Genomic DNA, 17,904 nt, shown 5'->3' on the forward strand with positions numbered 1-17,904 from the left:
AGTTTACTGATACACACTCATTGTAAGAAGCCTTGTAAGAGTAGAACAATTCATCTTAAATTTGCACAGTTCATAAGGTAGAGTGTTACTCTGTATTTTAGTGATTTTTTCCTTAAGTCCTATTGTTTGCTGAGAGTTATAATGTTATCTGTACAGTAAATGCATAGTTTAGGCTCTGAAGTTTTTTCTTAAAACATTGATAGAAATCACAAATTGTTCAGTAATTTAAATCAAATAAATAAAATACCTTAAAATCTATACTTAAGAGTATTGCCATGACAACCGAGTCCTGTAGTAAGCACGTGGCAATAACGTATATTCCCTGTAAAGTCTGTTGTATTTGGCACTTGAAAGTGACTCACAGTGTAGCTTGAGGACAGACTGAAAGCCTGGTTATAGCACAGCTGAGCTCATGTGTGCTGTGCTGAGACGGTTGGGGTGACTACTGCAGGCCACAGAAGGTGTGCATTAGGCAGGGTTTCTACATCGCCAGCCAGAGCTGATGTAGAGCTGTCCGCTCTTGCCTCAGGATGACTTGATTCTCAGGGCGGCTTCTTGACCTTCCAGTTCTTTAACAAAATGAAAGGCCATTTTCAACTGCATTTTACATTTGATGCCTTGGTCATGGGCCTGAGTGAGACTTTAGACCTATCAGTCATTTGTCCCCTAGAGGGATTCTACGAGTTGGCATGAAGTGATTGCCCATAAACGACACTCACTTACCATGTGCTACAGATGGGATAGGAAAAATAGTGTGATGTTTATTCAGTCCACACACGGAGTGGCAGTGTTTGGTGCTCCAGTTGGGCTAGCTACTACAGTGTTCTTAGGCTAGCCCAGTATGCATCACCTAACTGACCCCGGAGCACAGAGACAGTGCTGCCCATGTGCTGAGTACTGGGAGAAAAGACAAAGGATGGGCTTCTTAGCTCCATCACAGCTCCCTGGCCCTGGACAAGCATTACCCCCTCAAGCCTTGGTTTTCTCATCTAGAGAATGGAGAAATAGTGTCCTTCCAGGCTCTTCCCGATAGGATAGGAGCGCTCTTCTGAGAGTCAGCAAGCGTGTGTGGAAACATATCCATATGACATGAACCGAAGCTTAGACTTGGACAAGTGAGAGATTGCATTTATCTCTGCTATAAGCTAACCGCACATCTTCTAGCGGTTCTTAAAGTTCCTTTGATCATTCATGGATGATATGTGCAATGCATGGTATCTGTTAGAGCTGACCTCATCTGGTTCTTTAAGGAATTTCACATAGAATAAACAGAAAATATATTTAAAAATAAAAATCTCCAATTTAAATCCAAAGAATCTTACATTTCAAAATAGCATATTTTTGGTGTTGAGTTAGAATTAATAAATTGAGAGAGTGAATATTGATTACTTTTGCCATAATAATGACACGTTAATGTTCATGAGCTTACCAAGAGGATGAGATCCTAATATTAAAAACAAATTAGCCCACACCCGCGGATCCCGGCCCGCAGCAGCTCTCTGCTCCCAGACCCGGTGAGAGAGAGACCCAACTGCCTGGTCAGGTGGGCACTCCTGAGGCTGCAGAGCGGAAGAGACCACCAACACTGCTCACCCCTGCCCACATCCCTGGCCCAAGAGGAAACTGTATAAGGCCTCTGGGCTCCCGTGGGGGAGGGCCCAGGAGCGGCAGGACCCCTGTGCCTAAGACACCACCAGAACCAGAAGGAAACAGACCGGATAAACAGTTCTCTGCACCCAAATCCCGTGGGAGGGAGAGCTGAACCTTCAGAGAGGCAGACAAGCCTGGGAAACCAGAAGAGACTGCTCTCTACACACACATCTCGGACGCCAGAGGAAAAAGCCAAAGACCATCTGGAACCCTGGTGCACTAAAGCTCCCGGAAACGGCGGCACAGGTCTTCCTGGTTGCTGCCGCTGCAGAGAGCCCCTGGACAGCACCCCACGAGCAAACCTGAGCCTCGGGACCACAGGTAAGACCAAATTTTCTGCTGCAAGAAAGCTGCCTGGTGAACTCAAGACACAGGCCCACAGGAACAGCTGAAGACCTGTAGAGAGGAAAAACTACACGCCCGAAAGCAGAACACTCTGTCCCCATAACTGACTGAAAGAGAGGAAAACAGGTCTACAGCACTCCTGACACACAGGCTTATAGGACAGTCTAGCCACTGTCAGAAATAGCAGAACAAAGTAACACTAGAGATAATCTGATGGCGAGAGGCAAGCGCAGGAACCCAAGCAACAGAAACCAAGACTACATGCCATCATCGGAGCCCAATTCTCCCACCAAAACAAACATGGAATATCCAAACACACCAGAAAAGCAAGATCTAGTTTCAAAATCATATTTGATCATGATGCTGGAGGACTTCAGGAAAGACCTGAACACACTTAGGGAAGCACAGGAAAACATTAATAAACAAGTAAAAGCCTACAGAGAGGAATCGCAAAAATCCCTGAAAGAATTCCAGGAAAACACAATCAAACAGTTGAAGGAATTAAAAATGGAAATAGAAGCAATCAAGAAAGAACACATGGAAACAACCCTAGATATAGAAAACCAAAAGAAGAGACAAGGAGCTGTAGATACAAGCTTCACCAACAGAATACAAGAGATGGAAGAGAGAATCTCAGGAGCAGAAGATTCCATAGAAATCATTGACTCAACTGTCAAAGATAATGTAAAGCGGAAAAAGCTACTGGTCCAAAACATACAGGAAATCCAGGACTCAATGAGAAGATCAAACCTAAGGATAATAGGTATAGAAGAGAGTGAAGACTCCCAGCTCAAAGGACCAGTAAATATCTTCAACAAAATCATAGAAGAAAACTTCCCTAACCTAAAAAAAGAGATACCCATAGACATACAGGAAGCCTACAGAACTCCAAATAGATTGGACCAGAAAAGAAACACCTCCCGTCACATAATTGTCAAAACACCAAACGCACAAAATAAAGAAAGAATATTAAAAGCAGTAAGGGAAAAAGGTCAAGTAACATATAAAGGGAGACCTATCAGAATCACACCAGACTTCTCGCCAGAAACTATGAAGGCCAGAAGATCCTGGACTGATGTTATACAGACCCTAAGAGAACACAAATGCCAGCCCAGATTACTGTATCCAGCAAAACTCTCAATTAACATTGATGGAGAAACCAAGATATTCCATGACAAAACCAAATTTACACAATATCTTTCTACAAATCCAGCACTACAAAGGATAATAAATGGTAAAGCCCAACATAAGGAGGCAAGCTATACCCTAGAAGAAGCAAGAAACTAATCGTCTTGGCAACAAAACAAAGAGAATGAAAGCACACAAACATAACCTCACATCAAATATGAATATAACGGGAAGCAATAATCACTATTCCTTAATATCTCTCAATATCAATGGCCTCAACTCCCCAATAAAAAGACATAGATTAACAAACTGGATACGCAACGAGGACCCTGCATTCTGCTGCCTACAGGAAACACACCTCAGAGACAAAGACAGACACTACCTCAGAGTGAAAGGCTGGAAAACAACTTTCCAAGCAAATGGTCAGAAGAAGCAAGCTGGAGTAGCCATTCTAATATCAAATAAAATCAATTTCCAACTAAAAGTCATCAAAAAAGATAAGGAAGGACACTTCATATTCATCAAAGGAAAAATCAACCAAGATGAACTCTCAATCCTAAATATCTATGCCCCAAATACAAGGGCACCTACATATGTAAAAGAAACCTTACTAAAGCTCAAAACACACATTGCACCTCACACAATAATAGTGGGAGATTTCAACACACCACTCTCATCAATGGACAGATCATGGAAACAGAAATTAAACAGTGATGTCGACAGACTAAGAGAAGTCATGAGCCAAATGGACTTAACGGATATTTATAGAACATTCTATCCTAAAGCAAAAGGATATACCTTCTTCTCAGCTCCTCATGGTACTTTCTCCAAAATTGACCATATAATTGGTCAAAAAACGGGCCTCAACAGGTACAGAAAGATAGAAATAATCCCATGCGTGCTATCGGACCACCACGGCCTAAAACTGGTCTTCAATAACAATAAGGGAAGAATGCCCACATATACGTGGAAATTGAACAATGCTCTACTCAATGATAACCTGGTCAAGGAAGAAATAAAGAAAGAAATTAAAAACTTTTTAGAATTTAATGAAAATGAAGATACAACATACTCAAACTTATGGGACACAATGAAAGCTGTGCTAAGAGGAAAACTCATAGCGCTGAGTGCCTGCAGAAAGAAACAGGAAAGAGCATATGTCAGCAGCTTGACAGCACACCTAAAAGCTCTAGAACAAAAAGAAGCAAATACACCCAGGAGGAGTAGAAGGCAGGAAATAATCAAACTCAGAGCTGAAATCAACCAAGTAGAAACAAAAAGGACCATAGAAAGAATCAACAGAACCAAAAGTTGGTTCTTTGAGAAAATCAACAAGATAGATAAACCCTTAGCCAGACTAACGAGAGGACACAGAGAGTGTGTCCAAATTAACAAAATCAGAAATGAAAAGGGAGACATAACTACAGATTCGGAGGAAATTCAAAAAATCATCAGATCTTACTATAAAAACCTATATTCAACAAAATTTGAAAATCTTCAGGAAATGGACAATTTCCTAGACAGATACCAGGTATCGAAGTTAAATCAGGAACAGATAAACCAGTTAAACAACCCCATAACTCCTAAGGAAATAGAAGCAGTCATTAAAGGTCTCCCAACCAAAAAGAGCCCAGGTCCAGACGGGTTTAGTGCAGAATTCTATCAAACCTTCATAGAAGACCTCATGCCAATATTATCCAAACTATTCCACAAAATTGAAACAGATGGAGCCCTACCGAATTCCTTCTATGAAGCCACAATTACTCTTATACCTAAACCACACAAAGACACAACAAAGAAAGAGAACTTCAGACCAATTTCCCTTATGAATATCGACGCAAAAATACTCAATAAAATTCTGGCAAACCGAATTCAAGAGCACATCAAAACAATCATCTACCATGATCAAGTAGGCTTCATCCCAGGCATGCAGGGATGGTTTAATATACGGAAAACCATCAACGTGATCCATTATATAAACAAACTGAAAGAACAGAACCACATGATCATTTCATTAGATGCTGAGAAAGCATTTGACAAAATTCAACACCCCTTCATGATAAAAGTCCTGGAAAGAATAGGAATTCAAGGCCCATACCTAAACATAGTAAAAGCCATATACAGCAAACCAGTTGCTAACATTAAACTAAATGGAGAGAAACTTGAAGCAATCCCACTAAAATCAGGGACTAGACAAGGCTGCCCACTCTCTCCCTACTTATTCAATATAGTTCTTGAAGTTCTAGCCAGAGCAATCAGACAACAAAAGGAGATCAAAGGGATACAGATCGGAAAAGAAGAGGTCAAAATATCACTATTTGCAGATGACATGATAGTATATTTAAGTGATCCCAAAAGTTCCACCAGAGAACTACTAAAGCTGATAAACAACTTCAGCAAAGTGGCTGGGTATAAAATTAACTCAAATAAATCAGTTGCCTTCCTCTATACAAAAGAGAAACAAGCCGAGAAAGAAATTAGGGAAACGACACCCTTCATAATAGACCCAAATAATATAAAGTACCTCGGTGTGACTTTAACCAAGCAAGTAAAAGATCTGTACAATAAGAACTTCAAGACACTGAGGAAAGAAATTGAAGAAGACCTCAGAAGATGGAAAGATCTCCCATGCTCATGGATTGGCAGGATTAATATGGTAAAAATGGCCATTTTACCAAAAGCAATCTACAGATTCAATGCAATCCCCATCAAAATACCAATCCAATTCTTCAAAGAGTTAGACAGAACAATTTGCAAATTCATCTGGAATAACAAAAAACCTAGGATAGCTAAAGCTATCCTCAACAATAAAAGGACTTCAGGGGGAATCACTATCCCTGAACTCAAGCAGTATTACAGAGCAATAGTGATAAAAACTGCATGGTATTGGTACAGAGACAGACAGATAGACCAATGGAATAGAATTGAAGACCCAGAAATGAACCCACACACCTATGGTCACTTGATTTTTGACAAAGGAGCCAAAACCATCCAATGGAAAAAAGATAGTATTTTCAGCAAATGGTGCTGGTTCAACTGGAGGGCAACATGTAGAAGAATGCAGATCGATCCATCCTTATCACCCTGTACAAAGCTTAAGTCCAAGTGGATCAAGGACCTCCACATCAAACCAGACACACTCAAACTAATAGAAGAAAAACTAGGGAAGCATCTGGAACACATGGGCACTGGAAAAAATTTCCTGAACAAAACACCAATGGCTTATGCTCTAAGATCAAGAATCGACAAATGGGATCTCATAAAACTGCAAAGCTTCTGTAAGGCAAAGGACACTGTGGTTAGGACAAAACGGCAACCAACAGATTGGGAAAAGATCTTTACCAATCCTACAACAGATAGAGGCCTTATTTCCAAAATATACAAAGAACTCAAGAAGTTAGACCGCAGGGAAACAAATAACCCTATTAAAAAATGGGGTTCAGAGCTAAACAAACAATTCACAGCTGAGGAATGCCGAATGGCTGAGAAACACCTAAAGAAATGTTCAACATCTTTAGTCATAAGGGAAATGCAAATCAAAACAACCCTGAGATTTCACCTCACACCAGTGCGATTGGCTAAGATCAAAAACTCAGGTGACAGCAGATGCTGGCGAGGATGTGGAGAAAGAGGAACACTCCTCCATTGTTGGTGGGATTGCAGACTGGTAAAACCATTCTGGAAATCAGTCTGGAGGTTCCTCAGAAAATTGGACATTGAACTGCCTGAGGATCCAGCTATACCTCTCTTGGGCATATACCCAAAAGATGCCTCAACATATAAAAGAGACACGTGCTCCACTATGTTCATCGCAGCCTTATTTATAATAGCCAGAAGCTGGAAAGAACCCAGATGCCCTTCAACAGAGGAATGGATACAGAAAATGTGGTACATCTACACAATGGAATATTACTCAGCTATCAAAAACAACGAGTTTATGAAATTCGTAGGCAAATGGTTGGAACTGGAAAACATCATCCTGAGTGAGCTAACCCAATCACAGAAAGACATACATGGTATGCACTCATTGATAAGTGGCTATTAGCCCAAATGCTTGAATTACCCTAGATGCCTAGAACAAATGAAACTCAAGACGGATGATCAAAATGTGAATGCTTCACTCCTTCTTTAAAAGGGGGAACAAGAATACCCTTGGCAGGGAAGGGAGAGGCAAAGATTAAAACAGAGACAGAAGGAACACCCATTCAGAGCCTGCCCCACATGTGGCCCATACATATACAGCCACCCAATTAGACAAGATGGATGAAGCAAAGAAGTGCAGACCGACAGGAGCCGGATGTAGATCGCTCCTGAGAGACACAGCCAGAATACAGCAAATATAGAGGCGAATGCCAGCAGCAAACCACTGAACTGAGAATAGGTCCCCTATTGAAGGAATCAGAGAAAGAACTGGAAGAGCTTGAAGGGGCTCGAGACCCCAAAAGTACAACAATGCCAAGCAACCAGAGCTTCCAGGGACTAAGCCACTACCTAAAGACTATACATGGACTGACCCTGGACTCTGACCCCATAGGTAGCAATGAATATCCTAGTAAGAGCACCAGTGGAAGGGGAAGCCCTGGGTCCTGCTAAGACTGAACCCACAGTGAACTAGTCTATGGGGGGAGGGCGGCAATGGGGGGAGGGTTGGGAGGGGAACACCCATAAGGAAGGGGAGGGGGGAGGGGGATGTTTGCCCGGAAACCGGGAAAGGGAATAACACTCGAAATGTATATAAGAAATACTCAAGTTAATAAAAAAAAAAAAAAAAAAGAAATGTAAATAAGAAATACTCAAGTTAATTAAGTTTAAAAAAAGAAAAAAAAACAGCTCTATATTAATTTACTGTATACATTTATATTAAAAGTACCATTGGCAAAAAAAAAAAAAATAAAAAAAAAATAAAAACAAATTAGATGTCTTAGCCCGTTGTCTTGAGACGTCAACAGCAGACAAGCTTAATGATTAGAATTTAACCGTAGATCTATGGTTTTTGTTTTGTTTTGTTTAATTTTATCTATTTAATGAGTGCTCTGCTGCATATACATCTGCAGGCCAGAAGAGGGCATCAAATCCCCTTATAGATGGTGGTTTGCTGCTAGAAGCATGGTAGGATCCAAACCTGGGTCCTCTGCAAGACCAAGTGCTCCTAGCTGCTGAGCTGGGTCCCAGGCCCCGCTCTATCACAGGCCTTCTCTCATTCAGTATTAACACTCCTGCAGTGTGAGAGAAAGCCGCATGCCTGGAAGGACTCAGACGCACTTTCCCCTCCCCGCCCCCTCTATTCCTTCTAGACGGAAGAAAGTTACAGGAGCCCCCTTTCCCTTTACAGGGAAGGGCAAAGGAAGAAAGCAGAAATGCAGGGTGAAATCACCTTACGGGGGGGGGGGGGCACGTGCTTGACCATCACTCCAGAGTCTGACTATGTTTAGAAAGAGAGATGGATGGAAGAGGTCTCCATCCATGCTCCCTAACCTCCTCTCCCTCATTCCATGTCTGAGTTTCAGGATGCTCCCTCAGGGGAGTGGAGGAAACTTGAGGAGGAAACTTGAGGTCTTCTCTAACACTGTTCCTTGCCTTTCTTGCTCGCTCACTGACAGCAGTAAGAGCATTGTGTCCGCCATGCCAAGAAGATGTTAGGTAATCCCCCTTCCATGTGACTTCTCACCATCCACTTGAGTTTGCTTCTTAGTCCACACTTTAACAAAAACTATAACCACAAAATTTTTCTAAAAACAGGCAGTTACTTAACTCCAGCAGGACACTTTGGCCCTCCTAAGGGCATAGTGTGTGTGTGTGTGTGTGTGTGTGTGTGTGTGTGTGTGTGTGTGTGTGTATGCACGCACGCGTGTGTTGAGGAGTGTGCTTCATGGAAGAGTGTAGTGAAGACAAGTAAAGTGAAACCTTGTGATATACTATATACAGCACAGCATTTTTAGAAAGACTGTAGCCTGCTCTTGCTTTGTGGGAGGGAAAAGCACACCTGCGCGTTACCTATGGGTTAGTTTTAGCATCGTTTTGAGGCAGCAGTATCTGAAGGAATTTTGGCACAGTAATGATTTTAATATCTGACAGTATAGCAACTCTCTCAGCTCTACCCTTATCAAGTTGAAGTACAGCTTGTTAATTTGCTGTTGAATGTACTCATGTCCTCAAAGGAATTTATAGTAACTGTATTTTACATGGATTAATGGTGCATCTTTTTTCTTTCTTTTCACTATAGGATAAGAAATGGGTTCTCAATCATGAAGATGTTTCATTGGGAGAATTACTGGGCAAGGTATGTGATCAGCTAAGCTAAATAAGAAATTTTTATATTATTCACGAGAACTTCATATTGCCGTTGAAGACTTATTGTATCACACTTCAGGGTGCATGCACACTAATTAATCTCAAGGAAGACAGTGTCATCCTATCTCCTAGAAATCTCTGTCACTGAGATAAATGTGAGATGTCCTTAGAAAGGTTTGTGATGACTCTTAATTTCAAAAGTCATGTACATTTCCCCAGGAAGCACAAAGCCATCATGACTTTATTAAAACCAACTATTGAAGGAAGGAGAGAAGCTGCCAGCAGCGAGGGTTTACACGAGCCTCCAGGGCCACTGCGCTTCCAGTTCTATCTATCTGGCAAGTGAGAACCAAGTAAAGAGCTGCTCCCTGAAATAACAGGGGAGTTCAGAACCCTGCCTTATCATAAAATAAATACGATGTGCTAAAGGCTGCGGAGGGTAAGGATACTGGTACTTGCCACAAAGCCTCGTCCCTGAGTTCAATACCAGAAACCTACATGGTAGATGGGGAGACCCAATTCCTGACCTCTCTACATGTGCGCCATGGAGTACGCACTCCCTCAAACATGAGAGAAGGGAGGGGCAGCGGTGGGTGAATACAAGTTTATTTAAACATCGTGAAGAAGTGCTTCATTTCAAGAACCTATTTTGTAACTAGCTCTGTTATTGGTGGGTGAAAGCAAGTCTTACAGAGTGAAAGTCCCTTTTCCTGTAATCCAGGTGGGCGTTTTCTCTGAGTCGTAGTCCACATTAAAATGTATTCCTTCCAACAATAAAGATGGGCATTTGATAATTAGTCACAGACCCCTCCCACATCTGCCAGCCATCTTCATTCAACTTACAGCAAATAAATATTAGTTTGTCAGGGACTTAACTGTGGGCGCTTCTGTATGAAATTTGAGTTGAATTTTGGTTCATGGGGTACTTACTGCGAAAAGTGAAAAATTCAGCTATTATGGGAGAGCTTTTATATAATTTATGAGGGATCAATGCTAGACATAACTGAGTTCCAACATTTTAAGTGATAAATGGTGATTCATTTTTATTCAAAAGTGAATTTGACCACTTTTTCTAATTTTCAAAAATCGTGGAGTTTATTTTAGTAAACTTAAAAAGGAAGTCTTTGGTTAAGCCCTCCCCTTTCAGGACTTTTAGCCTTTTCCAAGTGGAAACATCTAGTTGCTATTGCAGACCAGGTTTTATTTGCTAATATATTTTTAGTAAGTTAATTCTAAAGAGCACGAGCTAAAAGAGGCATAAGCTCTGAGGTGCTGTCCTAATTCTGAAGGAAATCGCCCTAAGTATTATCACAGTGTTTCTCGGGGCAACCCAGTAGCAGCAGTTCGGTGAACAGTCACTACAGAGAAGCCAATTTTCTTGAAAATGCAATTCAGTGATAAATTTCAAATATAAAACATTGAAATAGACTATATTTCCATGAATAGTACTAAACAAAAATATTTTTAGTTAAAGAAAGTGTTCTAATTTTGTATTTGTTAGATTTGAGGCAGATCTCCTGTGCAGCCTTGGTTGTCCTGGAACTTGCTCTCTAACTGGGGTGCCCTCAAACTCAGAGTTCCTTATGCCCCAGCTTCCCAAGTGCATACATGGCCATAACTGGTGCGTGCGTGTGTGCGTGCGTGCGTGCGTGCATGTGTGTGTTTTTTTCTAGCAATTTTTGACGTTTACTTTAAATATGACTATTCCGTGAGAATTGTGTGCCTTACTAAGAGTATTTCATAGAGCAATTACTTTTGAAGGACTAGGCATGAAAGTCTCAGTAAGTTTAAATAATACTTCCAAAGAGATGTTATTTAGCATAACTTTAGTATTTTACAACACTAGAACATAATTTGTCATTTGTGTTTTATTTTTTGAATATTTATTATAAACTGCAATTGCATGAATAGTTAAGAGAGCCAGACTTTTTTAGTAGTAATTGTTAAGTAATGGCAGAAGCTAACTTCTTTATTCAGTAGCATAGCCTTAATCCACAGTTACTCTACAATTGCATTAAGTCATCCAGCATTCACGAGGCGCCTATGATACATCACATACTCGCCTGGATGCTGTGTGTGTGTGTGTGTGTGTGTGTGTGTGTGTGTGTGTGTGTGTGTCTGTGTGTCTGTGTCTGTGTATCTGTGTCTGTGTGTCTGTGTGTGTGTCTGTGTGCGTGTGTCTGCACGTGTGTGTGTGTCTGTGTGCACGTATGTGTGTTTGTGTGTGTCTGTGCGTGTGTGTATATGTGTGTGTGTATATATATGTGTATGTGTCTGTGCACGTGTGTGTGTCTGTGTGCGTGTGTCTGTGCACGTGTGTGTGTGTCTGTGCGTGTGTGTGTGTGTCTGTGTGCGTGTGTGTGTCTGTGTGTGTGTATATGTGTGTGTATATGTGTGCGTGTGTGTCTGTGTGTGTGTGTGTGTCTGTGTGTGTGTGTGAGAGAGAGAGAGAGAGAGAGAGAGAGAGAGAGAGAGAGAGAGAGAAGCAGAGAATCCGTGTGCTTACAATGCTGCACTGACTAGCAAGGGAGAGACAGGGAATGCTAGAGAGCAATGAGTCCCAAGGAAAAGGTCGAGGTGTGGCCTGCTTGTCAGTCATTGTTGCAGTTCTTAAAAGGAAGTACAGGCCAATCTTATTCAAATGCTTACTTTTGAAAAAATCTTGCCAGAAACACCAGTGAGCCATGAGGACCACTGACAGTGAGGGTCACCTCCCTAGCAAAAGACAGTCATGACCAAACAAGTAAGGAAGCTAGAGAAGCCGAGTGTGAGCAAGGCGGTGAGGATGCTGATCCTATAGGAGGGAGTCAGCAAGGTGAGGATGCTGATCCTATAGGAGGGAGTCAGCAAGGTGAGGGTGCTGATGCTATAGGAGGAGTCAGCAAGGTGAGGATGCTGATCCTATAGGAGGGAGTCAGCAAGGTGAGGATGCTGATCCTATAGGAGGGAGTCAGCAAGGTGAGGGTGCTGATCCTATAGGAGGAGGAGTCAGCAAGGTGAGGGTGCTGATCCTATAGGAGGAGGAGTCAGCAAGGCAGTGAGGGTGCTGATCCTATAGGAGGAGTCAGCAAGGTGAGGATGCTGATCCTATAGGAGGGAGTCAGCAAGGTGAGGGTGCTGATCCTATAGGAGGAGTCAGCAAGGTGAGGATGCTGATCCTATAGGAGGGAGTCAGCAAGGTGAGGATGCTGATCCTATAGGAGGGAGTCAGCAAGGTGAGGATGCTGATCCTATAGGAGGAGGAGTCAGCAAGGTGAGGGTGCTGATCCTATAGGAGGAGTCAGCAAGGTGAGGGTGCTGATCCTATAGGAGGAGGAGTCAGCAAGGTGAGGATGTTGATCCTATAGGAGGAGGGAGTCAGCAAGGTGAGGGTGCTGATCCTATAGGAAGGAGTCAGCAAGGTGAGGGTGCTGATCCTATAGGAGGAGTCAGCAAGGTGAGGATGCTGATCCTATAGGAGGGAGTCAGCAAGGTGAGGATGCTGATCCTATAGGAGGGAGTCAGCAAGGTGAGGATGCTGATCCTATAGGAGGAGTCAGCAAGGTGAGGATGTTGATCCTATAGGAGGAGTCAGCAAGGCGGTGAGGATGCTGATCCTATAGGAGAAGTCAGCAAGGTGAGAATGCTCATCCTATAGGAGGGAGTCAGCAAGGTGAGGATGCTGATCCTATAGGAGGAGGGAGTCAGCAAGGTGAGAATGCTGATCCTGTAGGAGGAGTCAGCAAGGCGGTGAGGATGCTGATCCTATAGGAGGAGTCAGCAAGGTGAGAATGCTGATCCTATAGGAGGAGGGAGTCAGCAAGGCAGTGAGGATGCTGATCCTATAGGAGGAGGGAAGTCAGCAAGGCGGTGAGGATGCTGATCCTATAGGAGGAGTTAACACGGTGAGAATGCTCATCCTATAGGAGGGAGTCAGCAAGGCAGTGAGGATGCTCATACTTTAGGAGAAGGGAGTCAGTAAGGTGGTGAGGATGCAGATCCTATGGGGCCTGACTGGCTATTAAATTACCTTAAGTTTTATTATTAAGGGGAAGTTGAGCAGAGGGGTTTCAGTAGAGCAGAATAGGTACACTTTGGGAAAATGGCCCTCAGCATTGTGGGTTGAAAGCTTAGAAGACAAGTGCAGTTGGGTGGGTAAAAACTGATCTGGGGCTGCAGCTGAGAGGTGGTGAATTTAGATATCATCTGAAGTTGAACCAGTTGTGTTTATGGATGGTGCGGGGATTGAGAAAAAGACAGAAGTCAGCTCTGTGTAGCAGGTTTCTGGGAACAAGAATAAAGGTGTGTGATACATCAAGTTTATCTATTAGATTTTTGCATGGTTAAAGCCAGTTGAATATCAAGTGCTACGGTTAAACAAGCCAATGTTCCACAATATAATCAGTGTGGTTGGGGGTGGGCTGAGTTAAAGAACAGGGTTCAGAACTGAGCCCTGATTATTCCAGTGCAAAAGCCTAGGGGAAGGAAAAGCTGTCATCAAAGGACGTTGAAAAAGTAACCAATTAAGAACGGAGAAATCCAGCAACTGTCACTATGTCCTAGAAGCGAATAGGAGAAGCTAAAGCAGGGAGGGAGATACTGCCTGGGGTCAGGTGCTGGCAAGGAGTCAGCACTGGGTTTGCAAGACGCCAGTGCTAAGAAGGCTCAACAATTTGTTACAGCCCAATCAGGATGGCGTAGGATTATAACGCAGATGATCTGTGGCAAAAGGAGCCAATAACAGGTGGCTACCTCAAAACACTTATCCTGTGTTAGGAAAACAGATGGCTCGTTAGTCTGTAGCTGGAATGATGGAAGGCTTCAGGACTTGAGAGTGTATGAACTGCTACAGCAAAGGAGAACCGGAGATGCTTGCTGATGGCAGAGAAACATTAGTACACACAGTGTCTCCATCATGACTCAGGAGGGAAGATGGTAGGCAGATGTGTGACTGGGAGTCACAGTAACTCCGTGCAGATGACTTTGGGGCTTATTTTATTTCTGTTTCAGAGAAGTAGGAACCAACATCATCAGCTAAGGATGATGGGAATGTTGCAAAGAGTAGAGAGCAAACCAGTTATCCAAAACTCCGGGAGTGAACATGATCTAGAAAAAAGTGGCCCAGCCACAGCAAGGCCCCTGAAGATGTTTTTGTTCATGAATTTAGTTAATTCAGTCAGCAATGTGAAGGTCTTTAGCCATGTTTGCGTAGAGTTGGTAGAGTCATAGTGACACTTGAGCTCAAACCGAGAGGGAACAAGGGAAGTATTTCCAGTAGGTGACAGCCATGAAGAGGGAGGGTGGAAGCAACCTGACGACAAAGTCTTGAAGCTGGGGATTATAAGAACGGAGTTTCAGTTGAAAGCCAGTAATAAGAACCTGAGGGAATACTCAAGAAGGAGCTCTTCGAGACGGTGTGAGTCGTATTGATCTGTAGTGTGGATTTCTTCTCTTCCTAAATGCATTGAATGGAGTATATATCAAAGTAGATGCTAACTGTAGAGGAAAGTGAGCAGTGTCTGTGCGTGTGATAAATACTGTGTGGAGAATGTTGGCTCACCTCTGGTAGAGCAGACGCTTGAGTAAGCCCCCTTCCACCCTGGGGAGCTCTCAGACATAGACGGCAGCAGACGTAGTTGGTAAAATCAATGCCAACATTTCCCTCACAGAGTCTTTGTTTTACTTTTAATCACAGTGATCTTTAATAAAGTATAGTGCTTGGAGCATAAAAAGGAGTCGGTGGGGGAGACCTATGCACTCCAGGCAGGGCTGATGTAGCGTTCTCCTTTGACTGAGGCCAAGCATTAGAATAACCAAAGTTTTCTCTAGCAAAGATCAATGTGGAGGTGCCATGGGGGAGAGAGTACAACCCCAAATTTGTAATAAGCAGCACAGTACTTTGGTCAACTCAAAATGCTTTATTTTTTGCTTTTTTTATTTTAGCAAAGCTCTATGTGCTGTCAGACATGGCAGACAATGATTGTGCTTTCATTTTCAGGGGAATTTTGGTGAGGTGTACAAGGGCACACTGAAGGATAAAACCCCTGTTGCTGTTAAAACGTGCAAGGAAGACCTGCCTCAGGAACTAAAAATAAAGTTTTTACAGGAAGCCAAGTGAGTTCTTTAAAATTATGTAAAATGTGTACTCATAATTCATTATATTTGTCACTTTGCTGTATTAAATCCATTGAGGTAAGTTTCAAGACATCCCCTAAGCCGGGATTGCTAAAGCAGAAGTCAGCCCTTTAGAGCCTTTCCGGGTAGGCACCTTTATGTTGGGGGAAGTTTCTTGTTTGAGCTAGCCTGGAGACCAGGTAAGCAGGCATGAGCTAGCCTGGAGACCAGGTAAGCAGGCATGAGCTAGCCTGGAGACCAGGTAAACAGCAATGGAGTATCAACAGTGGAACTGTTCTCTATATCCTTAAAACTCTGCTGCTTGTTCATTTCCTCGCACATATATGTTTATGCAGTGCTGTAGTTATATCTGCCATGGAACATTATTAAATAACAGACCTGGTATCCACCTTTTGCTGTATTTCAATAGCTTGTCCTCTTACTGTCTATAACTCGGATTCCTTTCTGAGAGTCTCAGATTTCTTTCTCTGTGTCTGGCATTGTTCAGAAGTGCTGCATGCCCTTTCTCTCCTTACATTGCATCCTCAACTAAAACGGAATGTCCGTCTCCACTATCCCTGTACTGCAGATCATTAAAACGTGTCTGCTATTTATAAAATCAGGTATACCAATTACATATTTAAAAGTGAAAATATAATTGAACAGCATATGCTACATAGGAATGTGGGTGGGAGGTGAATGAGGTCTTGGCGGGGCGGGGAGGACAGGGACAGCTGCAGTGAGAGCGTCTGAGTTCGGGGCATGAATCTTTTAGCGACGTCACCAGTGGTGGCCTGAAGTATCTGTGGCATAGATTCGGGTTTAGTATTAAGAACTTGAATGCTGTCCTAGGAACAAAGGGCAGTCTTCCGTGCACAGTACTGAACTCCTGACGGGTGTGCTTTTTAACTGAGTTCTCAGTCCTGCTGCTGGACAACTCCACGGAGTCTTAGGGTGAAAGCTGTTTAACATTGCTTCAGACATTATTCTTACTTTTAAACTTAAGATTGTCTTATTGTAAGCTAAAACATTTAATTTTCTTTAACCTGACATCATGGAGTTTGATTTAGAAGTGTAAGTTCTGTCCACCCAAGCTTTTGAGTGTTCCTTCAGAGACATGGTTGTGTCATATAGCTAGCCGTTCTACACAGTATTATTACCACCTTCCAGCCTCGCAGAGGACATTTTATATTAAAGTCAAATATCCTTGAAACTTGAATTTCAATTTTATTAGAAATTTTACTAAGTTGTTGACAGTATTTTCTTTATTTCTAGATTTTTTTCCTAGCTTATTTTCATTTACAAATAACAATATATTTTTAATCTAGAATGGTTGTCTTTGAGTTGAGTTCTTTATTTGTATATGCACAAAACATAGTTTTCCTCTAGTTTTTTTCTTTCATCCTCATAGGAAAGAATGCAGCAATTTTTCCATGGGAGTGGATTTATAATATCAGGGTAAAAGGGATCTAAGGGACTTGTTCCATTTTAACCCATGCTTGAAGTCCCACTAACAGTTGTTTCTTACTTTATAACCTCTACTGAAATACTCCACACTGAGTCAGCTTTAGCCTATGTTGAAACTGTTTATTTGATTCTTTTATTAGCCTTTTAAAAAAAAATGTTTCTGCCATCTGAAACCAGTCATGGAGTAAAGCGATGTGTGTAGGATCTCCCAGTGTGGGGTGACTTGGGACTGACTGACACTAGATGCTCTGAAGTGAGCTCCACGTGTCCTTCCTCCTGCGCCTGACACTTAAGCATTGGCAGTGGGTACCAGTTTTCCGTCAGCATCTCAGGGTGCTCAGCTCATTCGCACTGGTGACGCTCCACCCATGTCCGTCAGTACTTGTCAATATGCATCCCACTTAACAGATCTGAAAACACTGATACTTTAAAATTGAGTCGTGAAATTAAAGTACGTTCTAATTGCATACATTATTCATTATCATAAATTAAAACTTTGTTCTGTTCAACTGATAAACTTATATACTTTTTTCTTATCTAGAATTCTCAAGCAATATGATCACCCCAATATTGTCAAACTTATAGGCGTGTGCACACAAAGACAGCCTGTCTACATCATTATGGAACTGGTCCCAGGTAATGCCATTTGAGAGATCTATTTGATGACATTTTAATGTCATGTTTTATTGCCTTTTTACATTCAGTCTCTTTGATATTTCCTTGTAAAGTTTCCAAGGAGTCTTGCATAACATTTTCCTGATAACAAAGCCTGCCTATATACTCAATATTTTTATAGGCCATAACATGTTTCTAGTTTCTAGAAAATGTCAGCCAACATTTTTGAGACAGATTTACTAGAGAGTAGTTACACATGGAGTTCGGTTATATATAAAGTTTATGTGTGGAAAGCTGCTTAGAAAAACTGAGCGT

General features: G+C 42.2%; 1 protein-coding gene across 10 annotated transcripts in view; it reads left to right on the forward strand.

The window, feature by feature from the left end:
• The window catches only part of Fer (FER tyrosine kinase), a 308,103-nt gene that overhangs the window by 178,837 nt on the left and 111,362 nt on the right, over positions 1-17,904 (forward strand). For all 10 annotated transcript variants that reach the window (XM_087565632.1, XM_087565634.1, NM_001395758.1 and 7 more), the window contains 3 exon segments: positions 9,347-9,403; positions 15,392-15,507; positions 17,516-17,610. In XM_087565632.1, coding sequence (XP_087421758.1) covers positions 9,347-9,403; positions 15,392-15,507; positions 17,516-17,610 — 268 coding nt within the window.

This window comes from Rattus norvegicus, chromosome 9, assembly GCF_021556685.1.
Source record: "Rattus norvegicus strain SHRSP/BbbUtx chromosome 9, alternate assembly SHRSP_T2T, whole genome shotgun sequence".
Lineage (NCBI taxonomy): Eukaryota > Metazoa > Chordata > Mammalia > Rodentia > Muridae > Rattus > Rattus norvegicus.